This window comes from Oncorhynchus clarkii, chromosome 4 (assembly GCF_045791955.1).
Source record: "Oncorhynchus clarkii lewisi isolate Uvic-CL-2024 chromosome 4, UVic_Ocla_1.0, whole genome shotgun sequence".
Classification (NCBI taxonomy): Eukaryota; Metazoa; Chordata; class Actinopteri; order Salmoniformes; family Salmonidae; genus Oncorhynchus; species Oncorhynchus clarkii.
In genome coordinates, this window is record NC_092150.1 from 5,974,304 (window position 1) to 5,990,410 (window position 16,107).

Sequence of the window (16,107 nt, forward strand, 5' to 3'; positions counted from 1 at the left end):
GTCAAGACTACATTACCCATCCCCCAACACTGTCAACCAAGAGTCAAGACTACACCAATTCACTTTGGTGGTGTGCAGACTGGTTTTATATTATTATTAAAGATTTCACACAAACCAGAAAAAAATGCAACAATATGTCTGTGAAACTACATATTCACGGTATTATGAAATAATTGTGGTTTATTTGGTAGCATTTCGAAGTGTGACTGATTTGACTAATTTCATTAGTACTGTACAAATTCAGATGTGCGCTATTTGATAGATTCCACCGTACCCCCCCCCCCCCCCCCCCCCCTACCTCGGGCTTCCAATGGGGAGACCTGAGGTCAACCTACCCCCGCTCCCCTCCCCATCTCGTACTTCTGAGTGGGAGACCTTCCCAGGCAGTAGGCTGTCTAGATCACAAACTAGAATCAGGGCTCCCACTCTGACAAGGTTAACTGACCCACAGCCCCACACGGTGACATGATATCATTGACCTGACGTGCAAATTAGCAATAGAAAACCGATCACGCAAATGTCACCATTCTGATTTTTTTTGTGCCAACCAGGGCCCTTTGCCGCCCCTGGCAAGATGCCACCCTGGGCAGCTGCCCATGTCATCTATACCTAAATCCGCCACTGCCAGGGGCACACTGCCTGCCCTCCAGGACACCTACCTAGCACCCGATGTCACAGGAAGGCCAGAAAGATCATCAAGGACATCAACCACCCGGTGCCACGGCCTGTTCACCCCGCTACCATCCAGAAGGCGAGGTCGGTACAGGTGCATCAAAGCTGGGACCGAGAGACTGAAAAACAGCTTCTATCTCAAAGCCATCAGACTGTTAAGTAGCCATCACTAGCTGGCTACCACCCGGCTACTAAACCCTGCACCTTAGAGACTGCTGCGACTTGTGAATTGTTAGATACTACTGTACTGTTGGAGCTAGGCACACAAGCATTTCGTTAGATACTACTGCACTGCTGGAGCTAGAAACACAAGCATTTCGTTAGATACTACTGTACTGTTGGAGCTAGGAACACAAGCATTTAGTTAGATACTACTGCACTGTTGGAGCTAGGAACACAAGCATTTAGTTAGATACTACTGTACTGTTGGAGCTAGGAACACAAGCATTTAGTTAGATACTACTGTACTGTTGGAGCTAGGAACACAAGCATTTCGTTACACCCGCAATAACATCTGCTAAATATATGTATGTGACCAATAACATCTGTTAAATATGTGTATGTGACCAATAACATCTGCTAAACATGTGTATGTGACCAATAACATCTGCTAAACGTGTATGTGACCAATACAATGTGATTTGATTTGAACATCCACCCTGTTATGGTGAGTGAATGAGGACCCAAAAGCGAACTAACTTAAACAGAGCTTCTTTAATAACCAAACATAGGTAGGCTCAGATAGACCGGCAGATTCCGACAGGACAGGACAAGGTTACAGCAAACATGACGATAGTCTGGCTCAGGCATGAAACACAACAAACAAGAATCCGACAAGGACAGGAACAGAAACAGAGAGAGATATAGGGACCTAATCAGAGGGAAAAAGGGAACAGGTGGGAAACGGGGTGAATGGGTAGTCAGAGGAGACAAGGAACAGCTGGGGGAAAGCGGGGGAGAAAAGGTAACCTAACAACGACCAGCAGAGGGAGACAGGGTGAAGGGAAAGGACAGAGACAAGACACAACATGACAGTACATGACACACCCGGCCAGGTATTCAAACCAAACTAACTGCCAACATCCCAAGTATTCTCATATTGACAACCTGGGTTGAGGTCAATTCAGAATTTAACTCAATTCAAACAATGGAAGCAAAATTTGAATAGAATTTGAATTGAAAGAAGTAGAATGTAATTCAAACCAATTCAAATAAGACATGAAACATGAAAGTCTCATTCATTTGACAAATATTTTACCAAAAAGATATGCCACTTATTTATTAAGCAACAAATACACATACCATTTCAAATATTAGTTTGATAATAACTCAAAGATGTCACACACTATTTTTTATTTGTCAGTAGATTCCCCTACATAATGCAGTATTTGATCTAATGCATTCTGGGAAATGTATTCCGATATTTAAAAACATTAAGGGAATTATTAATTATTGTAGACAACACACAACATGATATTGGAATATTTCCAGACCACTTCAATTATTTAAAATAGTTTTAAGAGAATAAGTTTTAAAAATGAAATGTTTTAACCTTATGCTACATGGTATTGGTAACCCCATACATGTTATCAACATAAACATTACTATGGTGATGTGTTGAATAAATAAGCTATTTGAATTTCATTGAATCAAATTATACTTCCTTTTAATTCAAATTCTATTCTAAATTCTGATTCCCGTGGGGTGTGGCCAATTAAAAGACCAATTACAATTCTAGAATTTAAATGGAATTAAAGAACAATTCCCAACTCAATTCACTACCCAACATTCCACTCTGGGATTCTAATTCTCATGTCCAGGAGTAGCCTGCTGGTTGGCGCTGTCTTGCATACTTCTATGGCCATTGTCACACTTACCAAGACAGCACAGGCAGATCTGGCACCACAATACAGATCTGACACCAGAATAGTCCAGGAGCTCTCAGCCCAAAGACCCGCTGGACTCATAATGCTATTCAAAATCAGACACATTTTCTCTGTTTGCTTACAGGCATCGTTTAAATCAACACACCGTGGGGGTCTCATGTCCAAGAGGTTCTGGGTACAAAGACCTGCAGTACTTTTTCACACTACTGTTCCAATCTGAACCATAGGCCAACTGTGCTGTCTTTGATCTTTTCTTTTTCACATTGTCCTTTACGGCACTGTTCCAGGAACCATTGTGGATGCTTAACTAGGCCAATGCAGTACAGCTCAGCTTGGCTCGGCTCAGCTCAGTAAAGTGAAAGGGATATGGGAGTCATGATAGGATGGAGACAGCTTCCTTTGTTTGCTGACATCTAGGAAGTTAATGTAGGCTAGTGGTTATTGGCCTGGTTCTAAATGCCATCTGTCAAATCAGAGGATTCATTGGTCAATATTTCCTCCTGCCTATCTCACTGTTAAAACGGACTCCTGCTGTGGATCTCCCTGAGGAGTCCCTGGGGAGTAGACTAGTCTACCGTCTCAAGGTCACTCTCACACAGACATCACATGGCTAGAGACACTATCAATCTCCATCTCAATCTCTCATTCATTCATAATTAAAAAACATATCCATCATTGTGCTTATCATCAACTGGAGAAGAAACATGTAAGTGTATAAACATGGTTAGGTATGGACAGAGGAGAAATCTCTTTCCTACTTACCCGTGCGTATTTAGAGGAGTAGGGGTCTTCAAACAGAGCCCACATGCGTTTCTGCCAGCGGCCCCAAACCCCCCCTGCCTTGGCATCTGGAGAATCCCCCTGTGCCAGCCTCCTTGTCATCTCATCAGCCTCATCACCAACCCCGTCCCCCTGGTCGGCTGCAATCTCCGGGTCTGGATCATCGTTACCAGTCAGGTCGAGCAGGGCCCCCCCGCCAAAACTATCAAGTGCCTCTTCCGCCTCCCGATGCTGGCTATAGGTCATCCAACAGCACGGCTCCACGTCCGTCTCGTCGATGCCCCAGAAGGCCAGTTCCTCCTCATACAGTGGTCCGCAGACATCGGCAGGGCAGTGCAGTTTACCTGTCCGGTAATAATTAAGGATATGGGCGAAAACACCCGGGTGGCGGTCGAAGAAGAATTCCTGGTGTTTGTCATCCCAGTCAAAGTGGCTAGGCGCGTCGGGTTCGGCGAGCCAGGATAAGCGGGTGCCGGGCAGGGTACGCAGGGTACCGCGATATGTCTGATGTTTGATACCTCCCACGTTTATCACAATGCGATCCTTCTCGTCGCTCAAGCCCATTGCGTCCCTTAGGCATGTCTCCAGTAAGTTCCCGGCATCACAACGGCAACTCTAGGAGCACCGCACGCCTCAACGGGAGGGAGGGAGGGAGAACTCTCGCAAATGCAACACATGCACACCCGGGATTACCAGGGGAGGGGGAGTAGGATGCTATAGGAAATAGAACAATGCACAAAATAAATCTGCTGCTGCTATTACAGACTACAGACCCTCAAAGAATACACGTATAGACCTAATTTAGCACATATTCCCACTGATAATGCCAGATGCTCCAACGGTTCTCCAACCTGTCACGGAAATCAATCACCAACCAGACCTACTGGAGGGAGAACATATAATTGCACAAATGATTGTAGTCAATGGCTTCCCATAAACAATGGACGTCACCTCGTAGTGGTATACATCCGAGAGATAAAGATGATGCTATAATTGTTTTGTTTTTCTTTTTATCCAAATCCAACACAATGACTCTCCTCCTGTTGTGGTGGTTTTGGTAGAACCTGTTTATGACATCCACGGGCAGTAAGGTGACTGCTGTGCCAAGGGTGACTGCTGTGCCAAGGGTGACTGCTTTCCGTGGTTCTGAAAGGACAGCACCAGTCTCTCTCTCTCCCTCCTCTCCGAGACACCCTCCTTGCTATTCAGACTGCTACCCTTCCTCTCATGTATCTACTGTCGCTTACCCCCTCCCCTAAAGAACACAGAAAAATCCAGTTTTCCGTTGAACGAAACCGATAACTGTAAAGATCAGGCGCCGCGCCTTTTATTCTCACGCAGGTGTCTGTATGTTAATCTTCAGCCGGTAATTGTTGTTTTCTTGTATGCATTTTGACGGACCGATGCGAGTGATTCCCTCGTGCTTAGAGCCTGCAGGAGGGCGAGCAGTCAACCGTGTTCACGGGTGTGAAGTCTCAAGAAGATAAACGACGGAAGGCAAGAAGGCACGCGCACGTCCTATGTTCTCTGTATTTGTGTGCTCGCGGTGGGTAAGGATTCTCTTTAGAATTGTCACGAACTCAGAACAACGCTGGTTCTGGAAACACCGTAGAGGAAGAAGACGAGGGAGTAGGACTGTCAGACTAGAGACTCACCATATGTCTAAAAAACAAACAAAAAAAACACCGAAAATATAAGCTAACAATAAATCATTGTTGACAGCTGGTTCCCTCTCTCCCTAGTTTCACCTCGTCTCAAATGACACGGAGCATGCCAAGTCATAACCATTGTTCTGTTTTAACTGTCAGTCATGGAGTTCATGCGTTCACTGATTTGTTTGCGTTATTTGCCAGCGAGGCAGCCCCACCCCTTTTCCATCCTTAAGTTCTTTATTTGTTACAGTAGACTTAAGTCTTTTTGGACCGTTGTCCGAACCGACAGTCTGACGTAGTCAATAGGTTTTTATTTTGAAGGCTTGCTGGATATGACCCTTACATCATTAGGCTAAACGCCTAATCACATCCTACATCAAACAAGGAAATAAATGTATGCAAATGAATCAAATCAAACTCTATTTATGGAGCCAATTTCGTACAGGGGATGCATTTCATAGTGTTTAACGAAATATTACGCTCAACAACAAAAAAAAAAATTGAATGTAAATGAATATAAACAAAAAAAAACAAAGAGTTTATGCAAATGTGTTCCCTTTTTATACAACGTGATTTTGTACGAACAGAGACAGACAACCCATGGTGTCACAACGGCCTCTGATTTCAATTCCCTCTCTCCGCCGTATGGTAGGAGGCTATAATAAAATCGTTATGATGTCATTATGCCCATTGCCAACAGAGATAGTGATATTGCCCATGAACACTGAACAACAATATAAACGCAACATGCAACCACATTTCAAATATTTTTATTGAGTTACAGTTCACATAAGAAAATCAACACAATGTAATATATGTCATATAAATGCATTAGGCCCTAATCAACACAATGTAATATATGTCATATAAATGCATTAGGCCCTAATCAACACAATGTAATATATGTCATATAAATGCATTAGGCCCTAATCAACACAATGTAATATATGTCATATAAATGCATTAGGCCCTAATCAACACAATGTAATATATGTCATATAAATGCATTAGGCCCTAATCAACACAATGTAATATATGTCATATAAATGCATTAGGCCCTAATCAACACAATGTAATATATGTCATATAAATGCATTAGGCCCTAATCAACACAATGTAATATATGTCATATAAATGCATTAGGCCCTAATCAACACAATGTAATATATGTCATATAAATGCATTAGGCCCTAATCAACACAATGTAATATATGTCATATAAATGCATTAGGCCCTAATCAACACAATGTAATATATGTCATATAAATGCATTAGGCCCTAATCAACACAATGTAATATATGTAATATAAATGCATTAGGCCCTAATCTATGGATTTCACATGACTTGGAATACAAGATATGCGCATTTGTTGGTCACAGATAACGTAAACAATTTTTTTTTTTTTAAGTATGGGCGTTGGATCAGAAAACCAGTCTGTATCTGGTGTGACCACCATTTGCCTCAAGCAGCGTGACACATCTCCTTCGCATAGAGTTGATCGGGTTGTTGATTGCGGCATGTGTAATGTTGTCCCACTCCTCTTCAATGGCTGTGCGGAGTTGCTGGATATTGGTGGGAACTGGAACACGCTGTCGTATGCGTAGATCCAGAGCATCCCAAACATGCTCAATGGGTGACATGTCTGATGAGTATGCAGCTCGTGGAAGAACTGGGACATTTTCAGCTTCCAGGAATTGTGTACAGATCCTTGTGACATGGGGCTGTGCATTATCATGCTGAAACATGAGATGATGGCGGGGGATGAATGGCACGACAACGGGCCTCAGGATCTCGTCACGGTATCTTTGTGGGTTCAAATTGCCATTCATAAAATGCAATTGTGTTCATTGTCTGTAGTTTATGCCTGCCCATACCATAATCCCGCTGCCACAATGGGGCACTCTGTTCACAACATTGACATAAGCAAAATGCATTGCCCAGTGAAGTCGATTTTATTTAAGCTCATGAAACATGGGACCAACATTTAGTTCCCTGTAGGCTACCTCAGTCATCTTAGTGCCTCCTCAATATTACTATGACATTGCACTAGGTGTGCGAACTTGAGTGTTTAGCAACCCAAAAGTTGCATGTTTATATCTCATCATGGACAATTTTAGCTACTTAGCAACTACTTACTACTTTTCAGATACTTTGCAACTACTTAGCATGCTAGCTAACCCTTCCCCTAACCTAACCCTAACCGTAACCCCTAAGCCTAGCTAACGTTAGCCACAACTAATTGGAATTTGTAACATATACACTACCATTCCAAAGTTTGGGGTCACTTAGAAATGTCCTTGTTTTTGAAAGAAAAGCAATTTTTTTGTCCATTAACATCAAATTGATCAGAAATACAATATAGACATTGTTAATGTTGTAAATTACTATCGTAGCTGGAAACGACAGATTTTTTTATGGAATATCTACATAGGCGTACAGAGGCCCATTATCAGCAACCATCACTCCTGTGTTCCAATGGCACATTGTGTTAGCTAATCCAAGTTTATCGTTTTAAAAGGCTAATTGATCATTAGAAAACCCTTTTGTGATTATGTTAGCACAGCTGAAAACTGTTGTCCTCATTAAAGAAGCAATAAAACTGTCCTTCTTTAGACTAGTTGAGTATCTGGAGAATCAGCATTTGTGGGTTCAATTACAGGCTCAAAATGGCCAGAAACAAATAACTGTCTTCTGACACTCATCAGTCTATTCTTGTTCTGAGAAATTAAGGCTATTTCAATGTGATAAATTGGCAAGAAACTGAAGAACTTGTACAACGCTGTGTACTAGTCCCTTCACAGAACAGCGCAAACTGTCTCTAACCAGAATAGAAAGAGGAGTGGGAGGACACGGTGCACAACTGAGCAAGAGGACCAGTAGAGTGTCTAGTTTGAGAAACAGACACCTCACAAGTTCTCAACTGGCAGCTTCATTAAATAGTACCCGCAAAACACAAGTCTCAACAGTGAAGAGGCGTCCCCCGGGATGCTGGCCTTCTAGGCATAGTTGCAAAGAAAAATCCATATCTCAGACTGGCAAATAAAAATAAAAGATTAAGATGGGCGAAGAACACAGACACTGGACAGAGAGATGGCTTTTTCTTTGCAACTCTGCCCAGAAGGCTAGCATCCTTGATTTGGATGAAGATTTTTACTTCAATCATACTGCTCACCCCCGGGTCAGGGCCTAATCCCAGACACTCGGAAGAAAGAAAGACGGCTATATAGAGGTCAAAGGGCGGGCACCATGATGAAACTAGACAAACTGAATTGGTCCACTCACACAGACAGCATTGTGAAGAAGGCGCAGCAGCGCCTCTTCAACCTCAGGAGGCTGAAGAAATTTGGCTTGTCACCAAAAGCACTCACAAACTTCTACAGATGCACAATCGAGAGCATCCTGGCGGGCTGTATCACAGCCTGGTACGGCAACTGCTCCGCCCTCAACCGTAAGGCTCTCCAGAGGGTAGTGAGGTCTGCACAACGCATCACCGGGGGCAAACTACCTGCCCTCCAGGACACCTACACCACCCGATGTCACAGGAAGGCCATAAAGATCATCAAGGACATCAACCACCCGAGCCACTGCCTGTTCACCCCGCTATCATCCAGAAGGCGAGGTCAGTACAGGTGCATCAAAGCTGGGACCGAGAGACTGAAAAACAGCTTCTATCTCAAGGCCATCAGACTGTTAAACAGCCACCACTAACATTGAGTGGCTGCTGCCAACACACTGACACTGACTCAACTCAACTTTAATAATGGGAATTGATGGGAAATGATGTAAATATATCACTAGCCACTTTAAACAATGCTACCTTATATAATGTTACTTACCCTACATTATTCATCTCATATGCATACGTATATACTGTACTCTATATCATCGACTGTATCCTTATGTAATACATGTATCACTAGCCACTTTAACTATGCCACTTTGTTTACATACTCATCTCATATGTATATACTGTACTCGATACCATCTACTGTATCTTGCCTATGCTGCTCTGTACCATCACTCATTCATATATCCTTATGTACATATTCTTTATCCCCTTACACTGTGTACAAGACAGTAGTTTTGGAATTGTTAGTTAGATTACTTGTTGGTTATTACTGCATTGTTGGAACTAGAAGCACAAGCATTTCGCTACACTCACATTAACATCTGCTAACCATGTGTATGTGACAAATAACATTTGATTTGATTTGATTTGAACTATGGCGGCCAGTAAATTAACTGCCTCTACCCTCTCTACAATTGGCGAATGTACGAAACATTGGACGAGCTCCGTTTGAGACTATCCTATCAACGGGACCTGAAGAACTGTAACGTCCTATGTTTCTTGGAAACTTGGCTGAAGAAGTTCATAGGTAATATTCTAGCTGGTTTTTCTGTGCAGTGGCAGAACAGAACGGTAGCATCAGGTAAGCTCAAGGGGGATGGTGTGTCTCTTTGTTAACAACAGCTGGTGTGTGATCTCTAATATTAAGGAAGTCTTGAGGTTCTGCTCGTCTAAGGTAGAGTATCTCATGATAAGCTGTAGACCACACTATTTACCAAGAGAGTTTTAATCTATATTTTTTGTAGCTGTCTATTTAACACCAGAAACCGATGCTGACACTAAGACCACACTCAACGAGCTGTATAGGGCCATAACCAAACAAGAACATGCTCATCCAGAGGTAGAGCTCCTAGTGGCCGATGATTTTATACAGGAAAACTGAAATCCGTTTGACCTCATTTCTACCAGCATGTCAACTGTGCAACTAGAGGCGAAAGATCATCTTAACTACACACACAAAGACGCATACAAAGCTCATCCTCACTTTGGCAAATCTGACCATAACTTTATCCTCCTGATTCCTGCTTAAAAGTAAAAACTCAAACAGGAAGTACCAGTGACACGCTCAATACAGAAGTGGTCAGATGAAGCCAATCCTAAGCTACAATACTTTTTCCTTTAGCACATACTGGAATATGTTCCAGGACTCATCCAATGGCATTGAGGAGTTTACCACATCAGTCACCGGTGCATCAACGATGTTGTCCCTAAAGTGACGATACTTAAATATCTCAACCAGAAGCCATGGATTACAGGCAACATCCGCACTGAGCTAAAGGCTAGAGCTGCTGCTTTCAAGGAGTGGGACACTAAACTGAACACTTAGAAGAAATCCTGCTATGCCTCCGACAAACCATTAAACAGGAAAAGTGTCCATACAGGACTAAGATCTAATCCTACTACACCAGCTCTGACACTCGTCAGGTGACAGGGCTTGCAAACTATCACGGATTACAAAGGGAAACCAGCCAAGAGCTGCTCAGTGATGCAAGCCTTCCAGGCATACTAAGTGCCTTTTATACTCGCTTTGAGGCAAACAACACTGAACCATGCGTGAGAGCACCAGCTGTTCCGGACAACTGTGTGATCACGCTCTCCATAGCCAATGTGAGTAAGACGTTTAAACAAGTCATTATTCACAAGGCTGCAGGGCCAGACGGATTACCAGGACACATACTCAGAGCATGAGCTGACCAGCTGGCAAGTGACTTCACTGACATTTTCAACCTCTCCCTGGCCCAGTCTGTAATAACTACATGTTTCAAGCATAGCACCATAGTCCCTGTGTCCAAGAACTCCAAGGTAACCTGTCTAAATGACTATCGCCCCTTAGCACTCACATCTGTAGCCATGAAATGCTACCCTGGACCCACTCTAATTCGTATACCGCCGAACAGATCCACAGATGACGCAATCGATATTGCACTCCACACTGCCCTTTCCCACCTGGACAAAAGGAACACCTACGGGAGAATGCTGTTCAATGACTACAGCTCAGTGTTTAACACCGTAGTACAGTCCAAGCTCATCACTAAGCTAATGATCCAGGGACTAATCACCTCCCTCTGCAACTGGATCCTGGACTTCCTGACAGGCCACCCCCAGGTGGTGAGGGTAGGCAACAACACATCCACCACACTGATCCTCAACACGGGGGCTCCTCAGGGGTGCATGCTTAGTTCCCTCCTGTACTCCTTGTTCATACTTACTGTATGACCTGGCAAAGATATACAGGGGTGCCATGAACACTTGCCGGCATCTAGCTGATCTAGGGTGTAAATCATTAGTTAATCAACAGTTGCAAACAATAGTTTCTATTGGACAAATTCAGGTATGTTTATCCCCATTTCCGTGTTTCCTTCCATTTAAGAAATGTTTTTCAACAGAATGGGCAGAATGAATACACCCCGGGTCGAGCCTAAACACAGTTCACTTCCATAGCAGCCACGTTGTATTCCGTCTCGCATCTATGCGCTCTCCCCCTCTCACATTTTCCCTTCGTTTGTGGACTTCAATTCACAAGACATCAGCTGTATGTGACTAGGCCAAAAAAACTTTCCAAGCCAAAACATATAACCGCTAAACAAGGCCTACATAGTTGTCACCATATTAGCTAAAGTAACGTCATAGTCAACATAGCTAATATAACTAATGCATTAGTAAACCTGCTACAATCATGCAGTAATGTTAGTGTATAGTCAGTAAGCAGTTACACCGGTGGGCCCTGTTGACAAAACATTTTTTAAACCAAAAGCTTACCTTGGAAGAGTTCCAGTGTTGTGTTGGATAGTTATAGCCAGCTAGCTAACATAGCATCCCTCTGTTATAGCCAGCTAGCTAACATAGCATCCCTCTGTTATAGCCAGCTAGCTAACATAGCATCCCTCTGTTATAGCCAGCTAGCTAACATAGCATCCTTCTGTTTTAGCAAGAGTGTTTGAGTAGGCTAAACTAGCTAGCTGCATTTGTTAGCTAAGTAGGTGAAGCTGAAAAAAAATGTAATCGCTCTCTCTCTTGCTTCTCCTTTTTTGAAAAAATTAATTTGTTAATTACTACACACCATATTTTATGCACTGCAGTGTTAGCTAGCTGTATCTTATGCTTTCAGTACTATATTCATTATCTGATCCTTTGATTGGGTGGACAACATGTCAGTTCATGCTGCAAGAGCTCTGATAGGTTGGAGGACATCCTCCGGGAAGTTGTCATCATTACTGAGTAGTCTATGGATGGGGGTGAGAACAATGAGCCTCCTAGGTTTTGTATTGAAGTCAATATACCCATTGGACGACATAAGCTAGCTGTCCTCAGCTACACCATGGTGCTACCCTACAGAGTGATGTTGAGGCTACTGAAGACCATTGCAAAACAGTGTGTTTTAATCAATTATTTGTTGACGTGAATATATCTAAAAAAGGATGACTTTAATGTTTTACAGTTTTTATTTACAGTGGGGCAAAAAAGTATTTAGTCAGCCACCAATTGTGCAACTTCTCCCACTTAAAAAGGTGAGAGAGGCCTGTAAATTTTCCTCATAGGTACACTTCAACTATGACAGACAAAATGAGAAAAAAAATCCAGAAAATCACATTGTGGCAGGGAGGCAGGAGGACGTCGCTGGGAATGATGTCTGTATTCCAAATGGCACTCTATTCCATATATAGTCCACCACCAACAGAGCCTAGTCAAGAGTAGTGCACTATATAGGGAATAGGGTGCCAGCTCTGGTCAAAAGTAGTGCCCTATATAGGGAATAGGGTCCCGTAGGCCTATGGTCTAAAGTAGTGCACTATATAGGGAATAGGGTGCTATAGGCTCTGGTCTAAAGTAGTGCACTATATAGGGAATAGGGTGCTATAGGCTCTGGTCTAAAGTAGTGCCCTATATAGGGAATAGGGTCCCATAGGCCTATGGTCTAAAGTAGTGCACTATATAGGGAATAGGGTGCTATAGGCTCTGGTCTAAAGTAGTGCCCTATATAGGGAATAGGGTCCCATAGGCCTATGGTCTAAAGTAGTGCACTATATAGGGAATAGGGTGCTATAGGCTCTGGTCTAAAGTAGTGCACTATATAGGGAATAGGGTTCTATAGGGCTCTGGTCTAAAGTAGTGCACTATATAGGGAATAGGGTCCCATAGGGCTCTGGTCTAAAGTAGTGCACTATATAGGGAATAGGGTCCCATAGGGCTCTGGTCTAAAGTAGTGCACTATATAGGGAATAGGGTCCCATAGGGCTCTGGTCTAAAGTAGTGCACTACATAGGGAATAGGGTACCATTAGGGACGTATCTGAAGTGCTAACATGAAACAAGCCTTGATCTCATTGGAAGCACTGAAAGGGTTACATATGATGCTGTACTGTGTTCACTGTTAAGCAACAGGCAGCATGGCCTGCTTTAAAACTACAAATAGTCATTTATGTCATTAGTTGAAAAAGTCCTTTTGAACAGCAGTAAACAGTCCTTTGAACAGCAGTAAACAGTCCTTTTGAACAGTGATTTTGTCAAAACAAAGCAGCCCAAGGGAAACTTTAGAGAATTCACCTTTGTGCTAATTCTTCCAAAGGGTTTTTAGTAGTTTGTTTCTAATTTCATTCAGTGTGTGGCTGACTGTTTTTGGATGGAAATTGTACTTTTGTTTCCATTCTGGTGGTGGGCCTGACTGATTTATTTCAGTTCTGATGGTGGGCCTGACTGATTTATTTCAGTTCTGATGGTGGGCCTGACTGATTTTGTTTCAGTTCTGATGGTGGGCCTGACTGATTTATTTCAGTTCTGATGGTGGGCCTGACTGATTTTGTTTCAGTTCTGATGGTGGGCCTGACTGATTTGTTTCAGTTCTGATGGTGGGCCTGACTGATTTATTTCAGTTCTGATGGTGGGCCTGACTGATTTATTTCAGTTCTGATGGTGGGCCTGACTGATTTGTTTCAGTTCTGATGGTGGGCCTGACTGATTTTGTTTCAGTTCTGATGGTGGGCCTGACTGATTTGTTTCAGTTCTGATGGTGGGCCTGACTGATTTGTTTCAGTTCTGATGGTGGGCCTGACTGATTTTGTTTCAGTTCTGATGGTGGGCCTGACTGATTTATTTCAGTTCTGATGGTGGGCCTGACTGATTTGTTTCAGTTCTGATGGTGGGCCTGACTGATTTATTTCAGTTCTGATGGTGGGCCTGACTGATTTTATTTCAGTTCTGATGGTGGGCCTTCACTGATTTGTTTCAGTTCTGATGGTGGGCCTGACTGATTTGTTTCAGTTCTGATGGTGGGCCTGACTGATTTGTTTCAGTTCTGATGGTGGGCCTGACTGATTTGTTTCAGGTGGGCCTGGGTTTTTAGCAGTTTAATTAAATGTATTCAGTGCGCGCAAGGGAACCACACCTGTAAAGCCATTTACACACCTGCATAAGATACGTCTCAATACCAATTACTGAGAAGAGCGTAGGAAAGGGGTACATTTCCTAAGTCTGAATCGGGCACAATGTGCACCGGAACCCTATGGGCTTTGGAGAGTAGTGCACTATATAGGGAATTGGTTGCCAGCCCTGGTCAAGAGTAGTGCACTATATAGGGAATATAGGGAGCATATAGGGAATATGGTGCCAGCTCTGGTCAAGAGTAGTGCACTATATAGGGAATAGGGTGCCAGCCCTGGTCAAGAGTAGTGCACTATATAGGGAATAGGGTGCCATTTAGGATGCCAACAATATGGTATTTCTATTCCCATCAGCTTTTAAAGTGACACATGGTACTTAGGCTATATTGAGGTAAACTATCCATCGTAGTAGTCAGGCTATAGTGATGGGATTAAACACCTCCCTCTGCAACTGGGACCTGGACTTTCTGATTGGCCGCCCCCAAGTGGTAAGGGAAGGCAACAACATCTACCACGCTGATCCTCAACACCGGGGCCCCTCACGGGTGTGTGCTCCGTCCCCTCCTGTATTCTCTGTTCACCCACGACTGCGCATGACTCCAACACCATCATTACATTTTCCGACAACACGACAGTGGTAGGCTTGATCACCAACGACGATGACAGCCTATAGGGAGGAGAGACCGTGTGGCCGTGTGGTGCCAGGACAACAACCTCTCCCTCAACATGATCAAGACAAAGGAGATGATTGTGGACTATAGGGAATGGAGAGCCGAGCACGCAACGGGGCTGAAGTGGAGCGGGCCGAGAGCTTCAAGTTTCTTGGTGTCCACATCACTAAGGATCAATTGTGGTCCAAAACACACCAACACAGTCATAAAGAAGGCACAACAATGCCTCTTCCCCCTCAAGAGGCTGAAAATATTTGGCCATAGGTACTCAGATCCTCAAAAAGGTTCTACAGCTGTATCTTGACTAGTTGCGTCACTTCCTGGTATGGAAACTGCTTGGCATCCAACCTCAAGGCACTACAGAGGGTAGTGCATACGGCCCAGTACATCACTGGGGCAGAGCTCCCTGCCATCCAGGACCTCTATAACAGGCGGTGTCAGAGGAAGGCCTTAAGAAATTGTCAAAGACTTCAGCCACCCATGTCATAGACCAGGGGATTGGCATTTACAGTCCTCAAGGGCCACCTGATTGGTGTCACAGTTTTGTCCCAGCCCCAGTTAACACACCTGACTCCAATAATCACCTAATCATGATCTTCAGTTTAGAATGACATTTGATTAATCATCTGTGTCTTGCTAGGGATGTAGAAAAAGTGAAACCAAGTGAGGCCCTTGGAGTTGCCCACCCCTGTCATAGACGGTTCTCTGCTACTGCAAAGCAAGTGGCACCGATGCACCAAGTCTGGAAACAACAGGCTCCTTAACAGCTTCTACCCCCAAGCCATAAGACTGCTGAACAGTTAATCAAATGGTCACTGGACTATTTACATTGACACCCATTATTATAATATTTGTTTGACTCTTGCACTGGCTCTATGCACACTCACACACTCTGCTGCCACTCTGTTTATTATGTCTCCTGATTACCTAGTCACTTTTACCCCTACCGACATGTACAGTGCCTTGCGAAAGTATTCGGCCCCCTTGAACTTTGCGACCTTTTGCCACATTTCAGGCTTCAAACATAAAGATATAAAACTGTATTTTTTTGTGAAGAATCAACAACAAGTGGGACACAATCATGAAGTGGAACGACATTTATTGGATATTTCAAACTTTTTTAACAAATCAAAAACTGAAAAATTGGGCGTGCAAAATTATTCAGCCCCCTTAATTTAATACTTTGTAGCGCCACCTTTTGCTGCGATTACAGCTGTAAGT

General features: G+C 43.4%; 1 protein-coding gene across 1 annotated transcript in view; it reads right to left on the bottom strand.

Moving 5' to 3' along the window:
• LOC139407535 (potassium voltage-gated channel, Shaw-related subfamily, member 1b) overlaps positions 1-3,919 on the bottom strand; it is a 57,029-nt gene extending 53,110 nt beyond the window's left edge. The window contains exon 1 of the mRNA XM_071151353.1: positions 3,321-3,919. Coding sequence (XP_071007454.1) covers positions 3,321-3,902 — 582 coding nt within the window. The 5' untranslated portion in view covers positions 3,903-3,919. The remainder of the gene's footprint in view (positions 1-3,320) is intronic.
• Positions 3,920-16,107: the final 12,188 nt, after the last annotated feature.